This window comes from Eumetopias jubatus, unplaced genomic scaffold (assembly GCF_037043125.1).
Source record: "Eumetopias jubatus isolate StellerSeaLion01/CBP00866 unplaced genomic scaffold, mEumJub1_p1.0 scaffold_4, whole genome shotgun sequence".
NCBI lineage: Eukaryota > Metazoa > Chordata > Mammalia > Carnivora > Otariidae > Eumetopias > Eumetopias jubatus.
In genome coordinates, this window is record NW_028274810.1 from 170,964,273 (window position 1) to 170,985,294 (window position 21,022).

The 21,022-nt window shown below is 38.2% G+C and overlaps 1 protein-coding gene across 1 annotated transcript in view; it reads right to left on the bottom strand.

Annotated features, from left to right (window-relative positions):
- The window catches only part of PREX2 (phosphatidylinositol-3,4,5-trisphosphate dependent Rac exchange factor 2), a 294,568-nt gene that overhangs the window by 26,102 nt on the left and 247,444 nt on the right, over nt 1-21,022 (bottom strand). The window contains exons 36-37 of the mRNA XM_028111247.2: nt 7,221-7,287; nt 6,783-6,973 (exon numbers count right to left, since the gene is read on the bottom strand). Of these exons, the coding sequence (XP_027967048.1) occupies nt 6,783-6,973; nt 7,221-7,287 (258 nt within the window). The remainder of the gene's footprint in view (nt 1-6,782; nt 6,974-7,220; nt 7,288-21,022) is intronic.

A 21,022-nucleotide genomic window follows, 5' to 3' on the forward strand; every position in this document is an offset into this window, starting at 1 on the left:
ATCTACCCTCCTAGGAAATGTCCAAGTATACAAAACAGTATGGTCACCTACAGTCACAGTGTTACATATTAGATCCCCAGAACTTATTCTTCTTGCATAATTGAAACTTTTATCCCTTGACCAAAATCTCCTCATTTTCTCCTCCTACCTGCCTATGCTAACCACCATTCTATCCTCCGCTCTTGTGATTTTGGCAGGGTATTAAGATTTATACTTACATCCTATCATGAGTAGAATATATTTTGTCTTTCTCCCAGAGCTCCATTCTAATAGAATTTTATTTTTTCTCTTCTAAAGATTAGAGAACAATTTTATATTTTTTGTATTTGTTTTTTTGTTTGTTTTGATACATTAATGATTTTATTAGATTTCAAACAAATGAGAACAGTTGCATTGATATAATCAAAATTTAACTGTTAAAGAAAAATAATCATCACTGCAGCTATATTTAATGGCAATTTTAAATGTCATTTCTGTTATTGCTACAACTACCCTTATATAAAAGTAGTGTTTTAGACTAATGTGCTTCAGAGTCCTACAGGGCATAATTTTAGAACTTTTTGTTGGGAATGTACAGGATCCTGAGATCATGAGCTAGCAGAAATGTTTCTTTCTGGAGATTTAAAATTCAAGTATTTCCACTCATCTTGTTATTGAATCTCTCAAGTCATTTTTTTTAAAGATTTTATTTATTTATTTGAGAGAGCGAGAATGAGAGAGAGAGAGCACATGAGAGGGGGGAGGGTCAGAGGGAGAAGCAGACTCCCTGCTGAGCAGGGAGCCCGATGTGGGACTCGATCCGGGGACTCCAGGATCATGACCTGAGCCGAAGGCAGTCGCTTAACCAACTGAGCCACCCAGGCGCCCTCTCAAGTCATTTCTGAACAAAAGATAAATGGGTATATTTGAAACCTACACTTGCTTATTATGGTAATTTTTTTTCTGTCCCATAGCTAGAATCTAACGTACAGATGGAAATCCCCAGAGTAAATCTACTTGTCTTACTTGATGTTTTCACCCCACAAGGGAAAAAGATGCAGCTTTGTCATCTGCCCTGTTAGGACTCTGATTACCTAAGTCAGGTTACCTTGAGTGCCCCACTTTTATAAGATTCTGCATTCCTTAAGTTAGGCCTATTTGTCAATTTGTCCTTTGATGTCATGGTTACAACAGAATAAAATATTGCTAAGAAAGTCCTTCAAAGTTCAAAAAAAGTGGTTTCTAAAATTGCTAATTGATAGTTATCTGAAAACGTTTTTTTTAAATTGTTTACATGTTCATCTTCATCTGAAATAAAAACTGTCTGATGAACCAAACTAGTAATACAGATTTCTCTTCAGTTGTTTTTATATTTTAATTCCTGAATTTCATTTTCCTAACAAACGCTTATAATCATACTTTGGGTCCTATACTATGGTCACAGGACGGATTATATAAGTGTCAGGGAAGGGGAAGAGAGGGCTGACTTTGAAGATTCAAGGACCATTGGTAATACTGTCAAATGTGAAAGTATGTCTCAATTTCCACATAACCAATGAAGGAATGCATCTTGGGAGTAGACCCCTCTTAAGTTAGAAGCTTCACATATATGTGGCCTTTGAGTTCCTAAAACTTTATATATGTTAAAACTAATTTCTACAATATATTAAAAAAAAAAGAAGTCTAATACCATAATACAGCGATGGTAGCTAGCTTGATGTTTATCAATATGTTTTTAAATAACGAGAACAGGTAGGCCTTGCCACAGACTGTTTCCTTCTCACACTTGGGCGGGGTTCTCATCAGAAGACAAGACACTGACTAATGCTAGGTGCTGGTGAATCCCTGATTCAGTGAGCCCTGCCTGGTACTACTGCTCACAACCCCCACAGGAGGAGTGAACGGGAGGTATGTTACTTACAAATGCAGGCCATTGTTTCCTGGAAGAGATTTATCCTCACAACAAAGCATGAAGATAAAACGTATAGATCTCCAAGGTTTGGGTTCAAAGACATCACAGGGCGAGTTAGACACGAGGCCTGTGAGCGCATCACACACCTTCCTGCGAGGCTGTAAAAGGTTCTGACATCACTGAAAACCAATTATTAAAAGATACCGAGAGTATGTGGACAAAAACTCTTTGGAACAAGTCCTTAGAGGCAAAACCTGTGATCCCAGATTTACTGCCCTCCCTAGAAATTTCTTTGACATATCCTTTCAGGTAGCCTCTGGAAAATTCCACCCACTTGTTCCTACTGGCGAAGGAAGCAGAAGATAATGTAGTGGGAAGAAAACGACATCTTTGTTTTTGGACAGAAAGACTCATGATTCAGGTTTTATAACATTTGCAGTATACTGATTTATACTGGTTAAAGAAAAACAGTTGGCTATTAAGTTGGGGTGGGAATAAAGAACTACAACAAAATGAAATACCACATTCAATGGAAGGATGTTGCAGTCTGAAATAAAAGGGAAATTTAGAATCCCTGTTTGTATGCTTTTGGATTGCCTGCAACAAATAGCTGGCAGGAGTACAAGAGAGAACTTGAAAAGCCACGGGCCGATTCACTACTTTAAAAATGTTCAATTTGGCAAAAAAAAAATTCTGTCTATAAAGCAGGTATACACAGAGTCTCTGGCATAAATCTTTGTCGAAAAGGAAATTCAAAAAAAACTATTCAATTCCAATATTTGTATTTGTTTATCAAAGAAGTATAAACTAAAGCACTAGTGACTTATCATTGTACATCTAGGAGAGAAGCACACTAGATAAATGGATTCAAACAGCCTCTGCAGACCAAGAAAAGGGGAAAGTGCTACACAACTATGTCACCTTCTGGTTGTGTTGTACCTGAGGAGGAGCCTTCCGAGAACCTGAACAATATATATTATTGACCACAGAGGTTTAAACTCCTTGACACAGTAATTCTGCCTGGAGGATACTTTTGTTTTTCTTTTAACTTAATGGAAAATAAAATTGAAATCTGAACAGCTACACAATGAAACCAGCCTCTCTGCAGGCATTATGGGCAATGGACCAGGAACATAAACCACGAAAGTGATCATTTAGTAAACTGTGGCATAGCAACTGGTTGGATTAACTCTGTAACAAATAAAAGTGATAATGAGAAAGGCTATGTGTACAACTGGAAAATACAGATAGAGCTGTTATGAGCATAAAGCAGATTGTTGGACTATATTTACTAATAAAACTATGTTCAATTGTGCGTTGTTTGATGGAAGTTGCAAGAGATGACACAAAATGAACATGAAAGAAGGCATGTCAGGATGGGAAATTATAAAACGTGCCATTTGTTAAACTACCTTTAACATCAAGTTTATATTGTTTAAAAGGCAAAAACCCGTTTTTAAGAAGAGACAGTCCTATTCTTCTTGCACCATCCAATAGCAATGAAGACACCTGACATAAGTGAATAGTTAAGAGAGTGTGGGCAGGGAAGTTCATCAGCAGAATGGTAATACACACGAAGGATTGCCCTAGGGAAAAGAATTTAATAAAAACAAAGCCAGGCTAAATGTTATGAGAAGATTTTAATAATTCATCCTGAATTCTATTCCTGCTAATCTCGCATTCACTGCTGTATGTAGCTCTGCCATCCAATTCAGGTTGGCATTAAAACATCTAGACATTAATGCTAATTAAATCTGCCTTTTCATTCTGAAAAACCACATTCTTCTCTTTAATATCAAACATATGCAGAATCATTCAATACTCTAAAAATATTTTATATTCTCTTGTTATTTTGCAAATACAGTCAGAAAAGGCAGGAAACTGACTAATGGGGATCCCATATTACTGACCATTTCTCATCTTGATTTTAAAAGTAAATGGTAAAAAATAGTTTGTGCAATATTTATTCTGACTCACGTTGTGAACTTCTCCCCTTTGTCAGAACCTGAAGGTAAGCCTCCATATTCTAATGTTGAGAGCAGGTATGGATCTACTTGGGTTTCTCCCTAGCTGTCTGAATCATAATTACGAAGAATTATTTTAAGAACGGTCTTTATGTGAGATTTCTAAATCCAATATAAATTAGCACATTTTGTTGTCATGAAAGATGTAAGCATAGCCTTCACTGAGAGATTAAAAGATAATGTTATTTTTTTTAAGATTTATTTATTTATTTATTTGAGAGAGAGAATGAGATAGAGAGAGAGAGCATGAGAGGGGGGAGAGTCAGAGGGAGAAGCAGACTCCCTGCTGAGCAGGGAGCCCGATGTGGGACTCGATCCCGGGACTCCAGGATCATGACCTGAGCCGAAGGCAGTCGCTCAACCAACTGAGCCACTCAGGCGCCCAAAGATAATGTTAAACTCCCATTTTATTCTGTGTAATAGGAAAATAAATCTGTACCATTTTCAAATAGCATTAACTTTAAATTCAGCATTTGCCATGGAGTATTTGTGCCTGTACCTCAGTAAATGTCTCTGAAATGAACTAAAGCTACATTTATTTTAAATAGTAGAAATGGAAAAAGTCAAACTACTTTGAAATTTCAATGTTACTTGCAGTCCTAACACACCAATCAACGACTATGGTAATTATAAAACAGCTGTGAGACATCAATCTATTTCTCCCAGGTAACATTAGTCAGATTCTAAAATTGCTCATGGGCTAGCAGAGAGACTGATTGGGACCACCTGGTCATGGCTCTAGGATTAAATGCAGATTTAACTGCATTAACTTCCAGTAAATTAATGTGGAGGTAAGAGGGTATGCTTTTAGTTTCAAAGTCCGGAAGTGTCCCCTTTGTGGTCACAGCGTATCCAGTCCTCAGACAACTATGATCTTGCACCGGGGTAAGACAGGAACACCAATAATCAAGGAAATGGCACTTGGTGAGGCCACAGTGGCCTCGATGCAGTTCGTTGAGCTCCCATGTGACCTCCATTTGCATTGCTGCTCCCTAGGATCGAATGCTCTTTCTCTGAGATATCTGCATAAATCACTCCTTCATTTCATACAAGTCTCTGATGAAATCCCTTGTTGGATGGTGCTACCCCTTCTTCCAATCCTATCACCTTCTACTCCCCTGACTTCTGTTCTTTTTTCTATTTATTCCATCCAGCACATTACATATGTATTTGTTTACACTATCATCTGTTACCCTCAATATGATGCACACTGTTTGAAAAGAGGGACTTTAATTTTTCAATGCTGTATCTCCAGCAACTAGAGCAGAGCTGGCACATAATTGGTGCTCAATGCATATTTACTGAGTGAATGAATAATGAATACATAAATGAGTGAGTGAATAAGTGGGAACAGAAGGAGTGAACATGAGCTGATCAGAAGGGAGAGATCACTTCTCTGCTAGTAAACAAATTATGAAATAATATTTTATTCATTTGGTTGCAGATGATATTTTCAATTAAGCTTATTACAGCATGCAATAGGGCACAGAGTACACAGCCATTCAAATAAAGGATAAAATTTTGTATATTTTGTCAACCACAAAATATAATGCTCCTTTCAGAGAAATAAGGTCTTGCCATACTTTGTAAGCAAGAACACACTGCGTAGGACTTGAAAACTAGAATTCGGGCATACCAAATTGAAATGGAATTTTACAGATGAGAACCTGCTGCCTTGGATCATTTTTCTCACTTTTTACCTCTTCACCCTGACTCATCAAAACCCAGTTCAAACATCACCTTCTTTAGGGAAAGGTCTACCCATCTCAGAGATCTGTTTTCCTTCTGAATCTTGGTTTTCGGCTGTAACTTTCTGAGGTCATTTACATTTTCTTGCAGTGGAGGTCTATTTGTTCTTATTCTGTTATCTCATTATATCTTCTTACATTTTGTTATCTGTTGTTCGTGGTGTCATGCTGTATTTATGCCTCTAACATGAGCATCATTGCTTTATGATGTTACACGGCCAACAGTCAAACTGTAGTCCTTTGCATAGGTCAAGTACCACGTAAATCTGACTACATAATACCACCATCCGTAAAATCTAACTGGCCCAGTTCCAAGAAGAGACTATGATGGGTGACAGGACACTATTTGCCTACTCAGATCACAATGAGGACCAAATTCTGTTTTATTATTTTTACTACATGGTTTCACTTCCTTGTGAAAATGGTGAGGTGACAGAGGAGGAGCACGTGGTTATGGGGAAGGACTTGACATGGGGTCCTCCACCCCTGTTTTGCAGCTGATGCAGGTGTATGAGTTCACAAGCCTACCTTGGGTGTCCCAGACTAAGCGCAGCTGCCTAAGACAAGCCACCTGCACTGGACCCATCTAAGATCTCCCCTTCCATTTTCAAGAACGTATATTGTGTGGGCTCCTGGACTTAATTTTGCCAAAAGCAGAAAGACAGTAGTAACCCCAAGGCAGCACCTACCTCACAACCAGTGGATATAGAAACCCAAACCACCGAAAGTGGAATGTCCATCAAGTGCAGTGAAAAAAGTTTTGTTTAGCTCCCTGACAGCTCCTACCAGACAAGTTCCTACAGTGAATAAAATCGATGTACAAGTTTGTGCCTAACGTACAAATCTTGTAATATAAATGCAAGGGTGATAAGATTCTGGGCAGATAAGCTACAGTGATATAAATGTGGGATGGCATTCATTTGTATGAACAAATAGCCACCGAACCTAAAACTAAAGCCAGAAAATACCGTGTCACCATGATCTGATTTCCCAAAGCTTATTCCAAATACATCCGAGTCCTCTGAACGCTTCTGGTTACCATTTCCCGTAACCACAATGTAAGGAAGAACCTCCAGACGCAAGTGGGCACAAGAGAGGCAGGCAGGGCAGGCCACGTACCTGTGCACGCCGCTGTTGCACATGATGATGTGGCAGGCCCCCAGCCGGTTGCACAGCTCCGAGGACACGGACAGCAGCCCCACCCCGGAGGCGCTGCAGGCTGTGTTTGCGCAGGCAGCCGTGCGCTTGGATCTGATAAACGAGGCTACCAGCCGATAAAGTTCATCCAAAGCATTGAGAGGCCTCATGAGCTGCAGAAAAAAGTGATGAATGTAACGTCCGACACGTTTAGTCAGAAGAAATGCTTTTAGATGGCATACAATTCACTGCTGTTATAACGTTTAATGAAGAGTGTAAAATATTTTCATTGTGGAGGTAACGGAATCGGAGACTACAGATATTTGTAATTACACATTGTCTGAGTACAGCAGCAGAAAAAGTAAATAAGGGAGGTCTGTAAAGGGCAAAGCATCAATAAATGCAATCATCTCTTTTTACCTTATCTACATAGGCAGCCTTGGATGTGGAGTTTGGTGGTGAATTTGACTTGTCCAAGTAGAAGGCCCTGTAAGAATCCAAGGAATAAGTGATCATTTATTGTTAGAAAAATTAAAAGGCATGAAGACATGCAAGTTTTGCTGACTTCCTTTTGAAGACAAATGAATAAACAAGTTGGACACTTGGATGGGTGGGAGTGCAAAAAAAAGTCAACAGTTTTACATTAAGAAAAAATGACTAATGAGGCACCTGAGTGGCTCAGTCAGCTGAATGTCTGGCTCGATTTCAGCTCAGGTCATGATCTCAGGGTTGTGAGATGGAGCCTTGGCTTCTAGCTCTGCACTCAGCGGGGAGTCTGCTTGAGATTTCCTCTCTCTCCCTCTCTCTCTGCCCCTAACCCCCACCCCTGCACACACACACTCTCTCTCTCAAATAAATCTTTAAAAAATTTTTTTTAAAAATGACTAAAGCCACCACCAGCTCCATTACACACTGTGTGGCCTCAGAGACATTACTTAATTTGTGTATGCCTCAATTTCCTCTTTCGTAATTTGGGGATAACGTTAGCTTCTACTTCACAAGCCTGCTAAGAAGATTAAATGAGTTAATGCAAATAAAACCTTTAGAACAGTGCATAGCACAGAGTGGGTGCCATTAATATTTTTAATAATTTATATTATTACAAAAGTTGGAGAAATATATTTTCTTGTGACTACTGGAGAATTACCTAGTTTTCATTTATTGTGCAAGATTATAAAAGTAATACTCAAAAAACTAATTTTAAACAGAGTACTGAGTCGAATTCTTTCACCCACTAAGCTATGCTCAGACTGGAAGTTAGACCCTCTTCAAGGATACACTTGTTCTTTTTGTCACCAGGATGCAATGTGGCACTAAGTATTTTAATACATGAAGCTGAATCCTAGTGACATGCAATTATCCAAAGAATATTGCTGAGTTTTGCTTAGCAAAAGTTTCAGTATATTATTTAGCCAAGGCTCAATACTAAACTGACATTGTAAGGGAATGACCCATGAAGACAGGATACATTTAAGTTATATTTAATCTACTGTCTATTTTTGATGAAGTGAAATTATTTTCAAGATGTGAACACTTAATATCAATGGACCAAAATAGGTTCCATAATATTAGAATGATTGTCAGACAAGATATTGAAATAAAACTGATTAGACTAGTGTTTCGGAGCACCATTTAGAACCTCAAAGGACCATCAGATTATTATCAAATGCATGAGTAGCAGTGGGCAAAATCAGTGAGACAGAACTTTATGCCCAGAGTCCCCCTCTATGCACACATGTGCAAGTGCACACGTACACTGCTATTCCCATTAGCACTGTACCTAATAATGATGTTTGCTTTTGTCTTTTTAAGATAAAGTAGCATGGCTTAATCAATTTTTACACTTTAAATAAGGAAAACTTTAAGAGTCACTTCCAAAATGAAAGTTAGGCTCATTCTTACTGAGAATTAGCTTATTCATCTCTCAAATACAAATTCAAACAACAAAAATTTAAAAAACAGTTCTGCATCCAAAGTTGGTTATTATTCATTATAATTCATTTTGAACTCCTAAAGATTTCCATGTACCATCCTGGTACAAAGGTGGTGCCTCAAAGCTGGAACCCATAGAGATACCTTGACCAGATGTTCCCATGCCTTTCCTCAAGTGTGCTTGGTAGAAAAATCAATAGGGTAGAAAAGAGTACACAAGTCCATGGAAAATTATTCCCTCAGCCTAAATCCCACAGCTACCTGTTGCTCCTGAGCACATAAAGCTGCCAGGAATACGAGGACTCCAGTCACCCGAGGCGTGTTCTGCTCACTGCTCACTCTGGGTTATGGTGGCATAAAACACTCTAAAGTGGAACACCACCAAGTGCCAAGAAAACATAGTTTCATTCAGCTGGTGGAGTCAATATCTACTAAGGGCACTGGACCAAGAGCAAAATCAAAGGTATCTGAGACATTTTTAAATTTTCAAGATTGTCCCCAGTATCAGAAAGAGATAACAATAATCTAAGAGGACTGCTGGTATGAGAAGAGGAAATGAGCCAGACTTGTGTGAGGTACAAAAGCATGCAATGGGGCTGGAGTTAGAGTTAGGTTAGAATGAATGGGCACCTGAGAGAGGTCAGAGGGTCAGAGTCTGTAGGTAGGGACTTATAGACCCTGACAAAGACTTTGGGTTTTAACTGGGCTCATTACCAGAAGACTGGCTGTTTTATAAACCTCGTTGCTGTGCATAAACATTCATGTTCTGAAAGTTCTGAGTGGCTTTCATTTCAATTACACAGGTACATGTGTAGGCTACTACTAAGAAAATCCAGGTATGCACCACCATGCTTTAACAGATCCTGCCTGGCACCTGGCACCTCTGCATTGCCTTTTAAAGAAACGAAACATTACAGATACAGGTGAGCCCCTTCTCCACTCCCACTCTTGTTCCAAATTCTGCCTCCCCAAGGTAAATACCACCCAGAAGCTGGCATTTACCACTTCCATGTTTACAAGATCACCCACACAGTTGGCCCAAGTGGATTGTCAGACCAAAGAACCGAATAGCTGTGATCATTCTTCCACATCCTTGTTCACATTGATGTTATGAGAATTTCAACCTTTGGTGTTTTTATTTTCAATGTGCATATATTTGTTGGCTATATTTCTTCTTCTTTCCTTGCATGTTTGTATTTCTTTCTTTTGTGTCATCTTAACTTTCTTTACATAGAAATTAGTTATTACTTTTTATAGCAAGAGTTAAATTTGGTGACATTGAGAAGCTGCTGTTCCTCTTAGATTTTTTTTTTTTAAATCCACACATTCTTTCCTCAAAATATTCAGTTTTAAAAGTTGGGTATTCTATTACTATGTTTGATCAGCATGTCAGTGGTATATGTTGGCATTAAATTCTAGAAACCAAATTACAGGACATTTTCCCCCTCAACACTGTTCTTGGTGTCTGCTCTCAATTAGGTTGCCTTTGCTTTGGTACTAGTCTGTATTTTTTCTTCGACAGGTAAAGATTTTCATTTTACCCTCAATGTTCTGAAGTTTTACCTCAAAGTGTTTAGGCATTGATTTTATTGTTGTTTATCCAGATAGGTTCTCAGAGTGTCCTTTCAACGTGAGGAGTCTTGTCTTCAATTCTAAAATAATCTCAGCTATTATTTCTTCACATAATCTGATGTTTTCTTTCTCTCTCATTCTCTCTTTCTTTCCACTCACACACACTTCTAAAAATCTTATTTTCCCATGACTGCATTTTAGGTGATTTCCTAAGTAATAGCTTCCAAATGAAAAAAGATCTGTCACTGTCAAGTCTAGAGTTTATACTTTCTACTGGGAATTTTATTTCAATGTCTTTAATTTCCAAGATTTCTGCCTATTCTTATTTCATTTCTACCACTAACAGGTAAACTCCTTATGAGAATGCAAACTGTCTATGTGGATGTGGTTTTTATTTACTTGGGTTCATTCCTACATCTCCGGCATATAACAGTGTGTGGACCATAGTAAAATCTTAATAAATATTTGTAAATAAATAAATAATTAGATCACTGACTGTTTTTATTTCAGGATTTTCTACCTTTTTACGGATGGCAATCCTTTGTTTATATTTTGAGCATCCAAAATATGCTCTCCCAGGCTGTTTCAATATTTTAATTTCTTCCAGTAAAATTTATTCTCAATGGTCAAATCCATTGGCTCTTTCCTAGTGTAAGGCTTTCTCATGTGCTTTGGAATTTTGCTTTGCAGGTTCATTTGAAGTCAGAAGATTTTTTTATTTAGTTTTATTTAGCTTTTTGATACACCTCCAACCCCCATCTCTCATTATCCTTCTCTTACAAATGATTTTGTGCTCATTAGGTGCCCAGAACCACTCATACATAATCAGTTTCATACTGGTAATTCGAGTATTAAATTATGCTGACATCTGAATTATTACCAGTCACTTTGGTGAGCCAGTGAGTGACTCGGTTCAATTCCCAGTTTACTGGTGATGCTGCTTTCTTCCTGCCATATAAGGCTTTCCTAGCATCAAAAGCTATAGTCTTAAGTAGTGGGAAGCAGGTTTCTCATCCTTGCTCAGAAGCAGACGAGTCCTTCTCTATGTCTTGGCTTCAAACTATAAGGCTGGCTCTGGATCTCCATCTAGTGTAGAACAACTTCAATCTCTTATTAGCCTAGAAGAAGTCATACTGGCCCTTCTGTCCACCTCCAGAGGCCTCAGCATAGCTCACAACTCATCACTTGCATTTTCTTTTGATTTGTGGGCCTCTGAGATGATAAATCATGAGCTCAGCGGTGACTTTTACATTTTCTGACTTTGTATTTTACCTAGCTTGCTAGATGCTTGGAACGAAGGTGGTGCTTCAAAGCCAGAACCTGCAGAGACACCTTGATCAAGGTCCTCATGCCTTTCCTCAAGTGTGCTTGGCGGAGAGAGTAAAGCAATTAAAAGAAGTGCGCAAGTTCAGGGACAAATTATTTAGCCTCCCAGGGTCTCAAGTACCTCGTTTTTACAATGTATATTAAAATTGCCTAACATATATATATATATAGCATAATGTCGACTATTAATCAAAATAAGTACTCAGTATTGTGGTAAGCAAATAGGATGCATTCAGTAGTCAATAGCAATTACTATTCAAGGACACACAGTGGGAGGCATCCCCTGGAGCATTTTTAAGGCATAGCAAGGAATAAACATAAGACCTAAACTTTCTCCTTTCCCCTAAGGCCACCTACAATATTTTCTGTTACATATAAAAAGTGAAAATTAAAGTAGGTACTTGGAAGCTACATAATTCCATGATCAGGGCACAAATAGTGGTTCAGGTCTAAAAAAAAAAGAACCTTTCTTTAGGTTAAAGAAGACTGTTGGGTGGCTCAGTCGGTTAAGCATCTGCCTTCAGCTCAGGTCATGATCCCAGGGTCCTGCGATTGAGCCCCACATTGGGCTCCCTGCTCAATGGGGAGTCTGCTTGTCCCTCTGCCCCTCAACCCGCTTGTGCCCTCTCTTTCTCTCAAATAAACAAATAAAATCTTTAAAAAAAAATAAAGACTCTCATTTAAATGGCGTAATCAGGTGCATTGGTTGTACACACTTCAGCTCTTCTGTACCTTGAATTGTTTGGGAAAGAAAATATCCTGGAGTAGCAGTCCGTAGATCATTTGTATCCCCTACAGAAAGCTTCACTACAGAAACCTCCACTACAGCTGGCCACAATGAACACTCTTCCTACTTTCAGAAACAGACGTTCCTTCCAAAAAAAAAAAAAAGTTGTCACTTGTTCAGCCAGTTCAGAGCAGGAATATGTGGATTTTAATTCATTTAAAACAATCTGGCAGAGGGGAACCTGGGTGGTTCAGTTGGTTAAGCACCTGACTTCACCTCTGGTCATGATCTCAGGGTCCTGGGATGGAGCCCTGTGTCTGGCTTCCTTTCTCCCCCAACCCACTTGTGCTCTCTCAAATAAATAAATAAAATCTAAAAAAATAAAAATGGATTTGGCAGGAGTGTTAAAATTTCCAAAGGGCTAAAATCCTTAAAGGGGAAAAAAAAACAACAGATTTTACGAAGGGAGCCAGTAGAAAAATAACTTTTGTAAATTTAAAATGTGTAAATGCCCACATCAAGTAAAACCTTATTCAGAAACAATCTAGTCTTTTCCAAATTGCTATATAGCAAAACTAAAATAGAAAAAGCATCTAATGATATAACTGCACCCTTCAAAATACTCTTAGAAGATAAAGGCCTCCTGCAAATACAGAATTAAATGTATTTACTGATCCAGACTTGTATAAATAGTTAATATTTGTCAATCCATGATTAAAGAAAGCAAGAAATCATTATAAAATATATCGATGTGCTGGTGAAGTCTGAGGAAATAACCATGGAATACAGCCACTTTGTTACTCTTAAGAAATTTACATAACCAACACATATTTTAATTCAATCAATTATTTGTTAGAATTGAAATTTAGACTTGAAGTTGCAACTAGTATTAGGTACTCCCCATCAGAAAAAAGTCTGTTCAGCCACCTATTTTATCATCTTTAAGGTTTACAGGTATTCACAGAACTTCAGTATTTTTCAGAATATGACAAACTGTTCACAGGAAATAAATTTCTAATGCACTTCCCTTAATTATGAAAGTCTTACAATGCCCCCTAATCAAAATTTATGAGCAAGTTAATGGCAAAACTGGATTAATGCCCAAACTGACCATAGTTTATTATGCTTCTGAGGTTAGTAAGAATGAAGTCATGGTCCTTTGTCTCACATAGCAAATCTTATTAAGACCATTTTGAAAGTGCTGCTATGTTATATAGGCTGGACAGTAAGTTTCCTTTCATGCTAGCATACATTAGACTTCGTTGTCAACTTTGTAAATTAACTCTGCCATATAAAATTGATACATTACGATAATATTTTTTCATTTAGTCCCTGAAGAATAAAATACCAATGAAAGGGGTGATAATGTCGAAAGTTATAATACTAAGTGGTATAAATATATCCAAATCAAATAACTACAGTGAAACTAATCTTGGGCATTTATCTCATATAATCCAGTAGTGGAGACAGGTACACAGGTATTTATAAGACAAGGTAGAACTAACTGACAGGTAAGTTTACAGGTGAAAAAAGTTATTGGGATATACTCACATGAGGAAGAAGCAAGGCCATATAAATAAGAATATGGCATAAGAGTTGGACTCTGACAGATGGATGGGATTCTGGACAGGTCAAAATAGGAAAGCAGCGTTTCAAATGGAGGCAACACCAAGAACAGCAGAACAGATACAGAAGTGGATGGAGCCAATCTGGCTGAAGAGCAGGTTCATGTAAGGGAGGGAGAGAGAATGTTGCGCAAGTAGGCTGGATCCATACTGTGAGGAAATGAAATACCAAGCTAAAGAATTATAATTCATTTGTTAAACACTGGAGAGAAGCACTACACAGTAAACACTTAGCTACCAGTAAAAAAGTAAAAATAAATGGAAAGAAACAGATGACACATAAGATATGAAAATTTAGGGAATTCAGAGCTGCAAGAAATCCCAGAAACAAAGAATTATTTGGCATTCAAAATAAGATCATGGTAATGAAAATAGGGAATTGATGTTTGCCATGAGAGAAAGAAAATGAATTTGGGGAACACTGAGATTAGTTTATGTAGTTATGCAGGTTAATTTACTAATTAAAAAATTAGGGAAGTGCTTTCTCAACTGGGTAAAGAATTAGGATCATAGCTCTATAGGGTCTGGCAGGTACTTCAAGGGGTCAGGTTTTCACACAGAGACAACGTGACAGCTTGATGTAAAATATTTAAACCTATTAATTTTGTCATAAGGGATTCCCAGAGGTTAAATCAGTGACAAAAGTGACATTCTTCTCATCTGGCACTTTTCTGACTTTTCTGGATATGTTGGAGGATACCCAATCCAAGAGAGATCGATTAAGGCATAAGTGCCACTAGTGCTTTATAAATAAGGAGGAACAACTATAGTATTCAGCTCAGCTCTCTTGCTATATCCTTGTTTTTTTCTCCAGATCATTGCCTATGAGATCACTGTTAATAATAATTTATGAAAATTTCTTACTTGGCCAGACTCCTCTATACTTCTCATAACATCATGTCCTATCCCAAAATATTCTAAACTGTATAAGGTGGCTTTTGGATTTTAGCAGTTACTCTGCATTTCAAAAAAAGAACTATACCAGTGTTTGTTCAGTTATGGATATTAGTCATTGGTATGGTTGGGTATATCATTATCACAATGGCATGGCAGTTGACTAAAGCTGTGACTGGGTGTCTGATGAGAATTACTGTTAAGCTGCATTGGCCTACCATAGCACTTAAATTAGAAAAAAAATTCTACAGAAAATATTATTGAAAGACACTGATTTCTTGTATAAAGGAAAATCACCAGACAGGTTCACCCTGTACCCCTATATGGGTAAAAAAAAATACATGATGATTAAGTAGGTGGGAAAATGTTAATTTGTACCTCTATCCTACCCCTACCCACCTTCCATGGCCACAAGCATTAGCCCTGACTTTTCCGGAATGTGTTTTACTAAAAGTTACATGAAGAGAAGTCCTGAATAATGAGATAAACTTGGATTTGCTTGGATAAATCTGTCTTCTGCCTTGTCAAAAATGGAGCACTCAAGGTTATAGTCCTTATAGAACTGTCTGTATCAGTGAACAACTCCATTTCTACTTGAGTGTTGGGAAAAAAATTCCTGGAAGGCTAACGAAGCAATCTGCGTGACCACACAGGGCAAGACTTTCCCACATAAAAAAAGGACTTCTCTGAGACTTCTCTGATGCCCTGGAAACAGAATTATGGTGTCAGAGGTAGTGGGGCCATGCCCCGTTGCTCTTTACTGCTGTTGATACCCTCCTATTATTCTTTTCCTTTGACAATCTTCTATCAGTGACTTCACTGTATTAAAATCCAACTGTCTGCTTTCCAAACCCTCTTACTGCATTCTGATTTTTGCTCCTCCTTTCAAGAGTCTGTGAGGGTGATATTTCTTTCTTTCTTTTTTTTTTTTAAGATTTATTTATCTGACAGAGAGAGACACAGCGAGAGAGGGAACACAAGGAGAGGGAGTGGGGGAGGGAGATGCAGGCCTCCCGTGGAGCAGGGAGCCCCATGCGGGGCTCGATTCCAGGACCCCGGGATCATGGCCTGAGCTGAAGGCAGACACTGAACGACTGAGCCACCCGGGCGCCACGTGATATTTCTTTCTCACATCTGCAACATACATAGATCACCACAGACTTAAAATGCTTCCAATAGTGACAACATACTCTGCTACTAGAGAGCACAATCTCTGGAAATGGAGAGACAAAGTCAAACCCCCAAAAAGAAAGCCTTTCCGAGAATAAAGTTTAACTATATTAAAAACAAAACATCTCATCGCACCCAGGAAAAACAGTAGAGTCAAGTAATATTTCTATTTTTAGACTAAGTCTATTTAATTTGACAATTATGTCTCCAGAAAGTTTGGCATCTTCATATTAAAGGGTAATTTTTAGATTTAAAATCATAAGTTTTTCTGGGTTTAAAGCCATAAAAGGCTCAACTGACATGAGGTTGACAGATCAGCTTCTCCTCCTCCACATCTTTCTCTGTATTCCTTATTTGACTCCAATTGGACTTCAAAATTACCTTCCTAAAGCACAGAGATGAATATTTTATTACCTTGCTAAAGTTATTCAGATTTCCCCAGTGCCCGAAGCCTACCATCTGGCCTTCAAGGCCTGCCCTAGCAATCTAGCAATAAGACTTCCCTTCTTATCTCCCATCTCCCTCTTTGCTCTGCCATGTTCACGCTGGATTCTCCCAGCACACCATCCACCTACAGGAAAATTGCCACACCTTCTCTCATATTATACTATCTGCCTGGAATCTCCTCTCACCTCCTCTGCTTGGCAAGATTCTGTTGATCCTCCAAAACTCTGCTCAAATATGACATCTTCTTGAGAACTTCCCAACTGAAACACATTTATCCCACTATACGACAGCGGGTTGCACTCCTTCTGTCATCTTTGCTAAACTGCATACTCTCAGGGGGGCAGAGAACCATTTTTTTGTAAAAATGCGTCACCCTGGGGTGACTGGGTCGCTCAGTGCGTTAAGCGTCTGACTTTGGCCCAGGTCATAATCTTGGGGTCCTGGGATCAAGTCCCCCATCCAGCTCCCCACTTAACAGGGAATCTGCTTGACCCTCTCCCTCTGCCCCTGCCCCCTGCTTCTGTTCTCTCTCTCTCTCAAATAAATGAACAAATAAATAAATAAATAAAATATTTAAAAAAATTTGTAATACCATAACCAAAGATAGTGCCTGACACACACACAAAATTTGTATTCCCATAACCAAAGACAGTGCATCTAATACTTGGTATAGTATTGAACTAAATTGAACTCTATTTCATTAGAGCTGTAAAGGATCTGAAGTTAGCGTATTATCAACCAACCAAATATATATCTGACTTAAAAGAGATAAAGAAATATATTAAATATTTTTTAAAGACTGATTTATTTATTTTAGGGGGGTAGGGGCAGAAGAAGAGGAAGAGAGAGAATCTCAAGCAGACTGCTGGCTGAGTGTGGAGCCTGACGTGGGGTTGGGTCACATGATTCATGAGATCATGACATGAGGTAAAATCACAAATTGGATGCTTAACCAACTGAGCCACCCAGGTGCCCCAAGAAATATATTAAATGTCTTCGTTTATAGATAAAATGATTATTATGCACATTTTAAGAAGGATTCTTTGTGAGAAAGATTCTTTTTAAGCTTATGAATATTAGACTACATCTCAATTAACACTGAAGTACAATACTTAAAGGAAAGTATTTAACAATCATCAGAACCTATAATTAGAGAGGAAGGGTGTTTACCGATCCCTCTTCAGTGAGAGACAACGATGAACAAGAGAAAAATATTCACAGGGTCCCTTGCAAGACTGACAGTAGTGTTGTTTCACCTCTAAATGACTGTAGCAAAAAAGGATCCAGCAAAATACTCGTTCAGTTATAAATAAGAAAAGATGAAAATAAACATGAGTAAGCACAATTGCATTGAGATTTTAAATGTCTAACTCTTAGCTTTTATACTTTTATATTAGAATCTATAAAAAAGGCTGTACTTCCCTTTATTTTGTAAAATTCAAGGCCCTTAGTGCAGTACTTAACACACAGCCAGTCACTCAATATTAGCTAACATCATAATAATTGTTATTCATTTTTCAAAATTTTTATAATTATATTTAAGGCATACACTATGATGATCTGATATAGACACACATAGTGAAATAATTACTACAGTCAAGCTAATTAACATATCATCTCCTCAGTTACCATTTTTTTATGTGTGATGAATGCACCTAAAATTTACTCTTTACTAAGCATATTATCATTGCTTTTTTTTTTTTTTAAGATTTTATTTATTTATCTGACACAGAGAGAGAGACAGTGAAAGAGGGAACACAAGCTGGGGGAGTGGGAGAGGGAGAAGCAGGCTTCCCGCTGAGTAGGGAGCCCGCTGCGGGGCTCGATCCCAGGACCCTGGGACCATGACCTGAGCTGAAGGCAGATGCTTAATGACTGAGCCACCCAGGTGCCCCCATATTATCATTGTTCAACACAGTATTATTAAGTAGACACATGCCTGTACATTACTTCCTCTTCCCTTTCTCCTCCTTCTTCTTCTAGATTCCACATATAAGTGAGACACATCACAATTCTTTTTGACCTATTTCTCTTTGCATAACGTTCTCTGGTTCACCCCATTCTATTCTGGCATGCAAGGTCTCTACTGAGAAATCCACTGTGCACCTTACGGGAGTTCTCCTGTACCTGAGGAATATTATTTCTCCTGCTGCTTTAAAATTCCTCTTTGTCTTTGACTTTAGGCAATTTTATTATAATGTGTCTTGGAGAAGACTTTTTTTGTGTGTTGAAACTTTTGGAGGGCCTGTGTGCTTCATAAACTTGGATGTCCAAATCTCTCCCCGGACTTGAAGTTCTCAGCAATCATGTCTTTAGATAAGCTTTCTGACCTTTTCTCCATCTCTTTTCCCTCTAGTACCCCAGTAATGTAAAGGTTGTTTCTTTTAGTGGTATCTCCTAATTCCCGGAGGCTCTCTTAACTCTTTTTCATCCTTTTTCCTTTTTGTTTCCCTAACTAGATAATTTCAAATGTCCTGTCTTTGAGTGCCCTGATTTTCTTCTTCTGCTTGGTTGAATCTGCTTTTGAAGCTCTCTATTAAATTCCACAGTTAAGTCATTGTATTCTTGAACTCTAGGGTTTCTTCTTTTATTTTTAAATGGTTTCTATTTCTTTTTTAAACATTTTATTTTGTTCATGCATTGGTTTCCTAATTTAATTGTCTCTGTTTGCTTGCACTGTGGTTCACTGAATTTCCCTAAGAGAATTATTCTGAATTTTCTAACAGTTTATAGATCTCCATTATTTAGGATCAGTTACTGGAGCTTTATTAATTTACTTTGGTGGTGCCATGCTTCCTTGATTATTCAAGATCCTTATGGTCTTGTGTTGGTGTCTGTGCATCTGAAGAAGTAGGCAACTCTTCCAGTCTTTATAAACTGACTTCAGCAGGGAAAACTTTTTATCAGCTAGACCTTCCAGAGATTCTGGGGTAAGAGGGGGCATCTGGTAGGGTGTATTGGTAAGTAAGTCTGATGCCTTGGTCAGCAGGCAAGTAGGCTTGGTGCTTGGGTCCACAGGGTTCCATAGGAACCCACCTGGAGCCTGGGGTCAAGAGGGTTGGTCTGGCACCAGTGTAGGTCTGGTTCTTGGGATTGTGGTGAAGTTGGGTGCTCACTGCACTCTTCTTTCCCCATGGGGAGTGTGTTTCTCTTCATCCTGGGCTAGCCAGATTTAGGGGAGGGGTTATGGGGGTAATATAACACATATTTTCTTATTTCCATGCTCCACTCAGGTGCTATAATCCCTCACCTAGAATCTTTTGTTCCTGTTAAAGTATTTTTGTTCATGGAGAGTTGTTCAAATTAATGTTTCTGTAGGCAGAGGGACATTGGAAATTACTATACCATCATCTTGCTGGCATCACTTCCCATTAATATTCATTCTTTAAGACCCATCTTCAACATCACCTCCACTCTCAAACTTCCTCTCTATCTTTAGAGTCAGAGGCTCTTCCATTTCCCCAGCACCCAGTACATTCCCTAATGTTGGTATCTATGGTTGTGTACTGCAAGGATTTGTTTACACGTTTCTTTCCCCGCTAACTATAAGCACCTTGAAGATAGAGACAATGTGCAGTTTATCTTTATTACTTGATTACTCTGCATAGCATCATCCACAACTCTGAGTGTTCGACATGTTTTGGTGGAGTAAATATACTTCCTAAGTTACCTAAATTAAATTTCCTAAATTGGTAAGTGACAGCTCTAAACCATTTCCAAGGAGAATGGGTCTTCTCACAAAATTTATTCACAAAATATATATACAGTCTTACTGTTTTGCTTATGAACCTTATAATAGGAAAGAGACAACTGTATGAAAAAGACCAGCAAGGTCACCGCCCTATCTTCAACTTCCAAAGTGCTTAATTAAAATCAGCTGAAGCAGTGTGGAACTGTCACTGTCTTCTAAGATATTAAGGGAGACAACTACTCAGAAGTGAGTCTCATCTTATAAACTGCAGACATATGCTTCAGACAGAAGGGCAGGGAAAATGTAATAAAACTAGAAATACAGATACACAAAAATTAGAAAGATGTCATTAGCAGAACATGATAAGTGAAAATGCATTAACTAATTAAAGCTCCATTGGGACTGTCTTTGGCTAATTTCATTCCTCAGATGAGCAAACTGATCAAAAGTAAGTTTTAAAGAACAATTGGAATTGAAGATAATCTCCACGAGGGCAGGGACTACATCATTTCATTTATGCCTTGCACCTAAAACACACCTGATCCAAAGCAGTTGCTCAGTAAATATTTGTTAAATGAAGCAATAAGTAAATAATTTAAGGGCAAATGAGAATCAGTATTGATTAACAAGGAGGAATCTCATGCACTACTGAGTCCTTCCCACAAAGAACAAGAAGTTCTATCAACTTCATTCTTAACTAGATGAACTAATGAGAACTAAATAAATTTTCACTGGCTCTAAATCTTTTAGATACTGTCTGATAACCTCCTTCCTCTTCCATTTAAATTTCTCCCAAAGAAGGCTAATTTGTTAATCCCACTTCCAAACCTGCAACCCA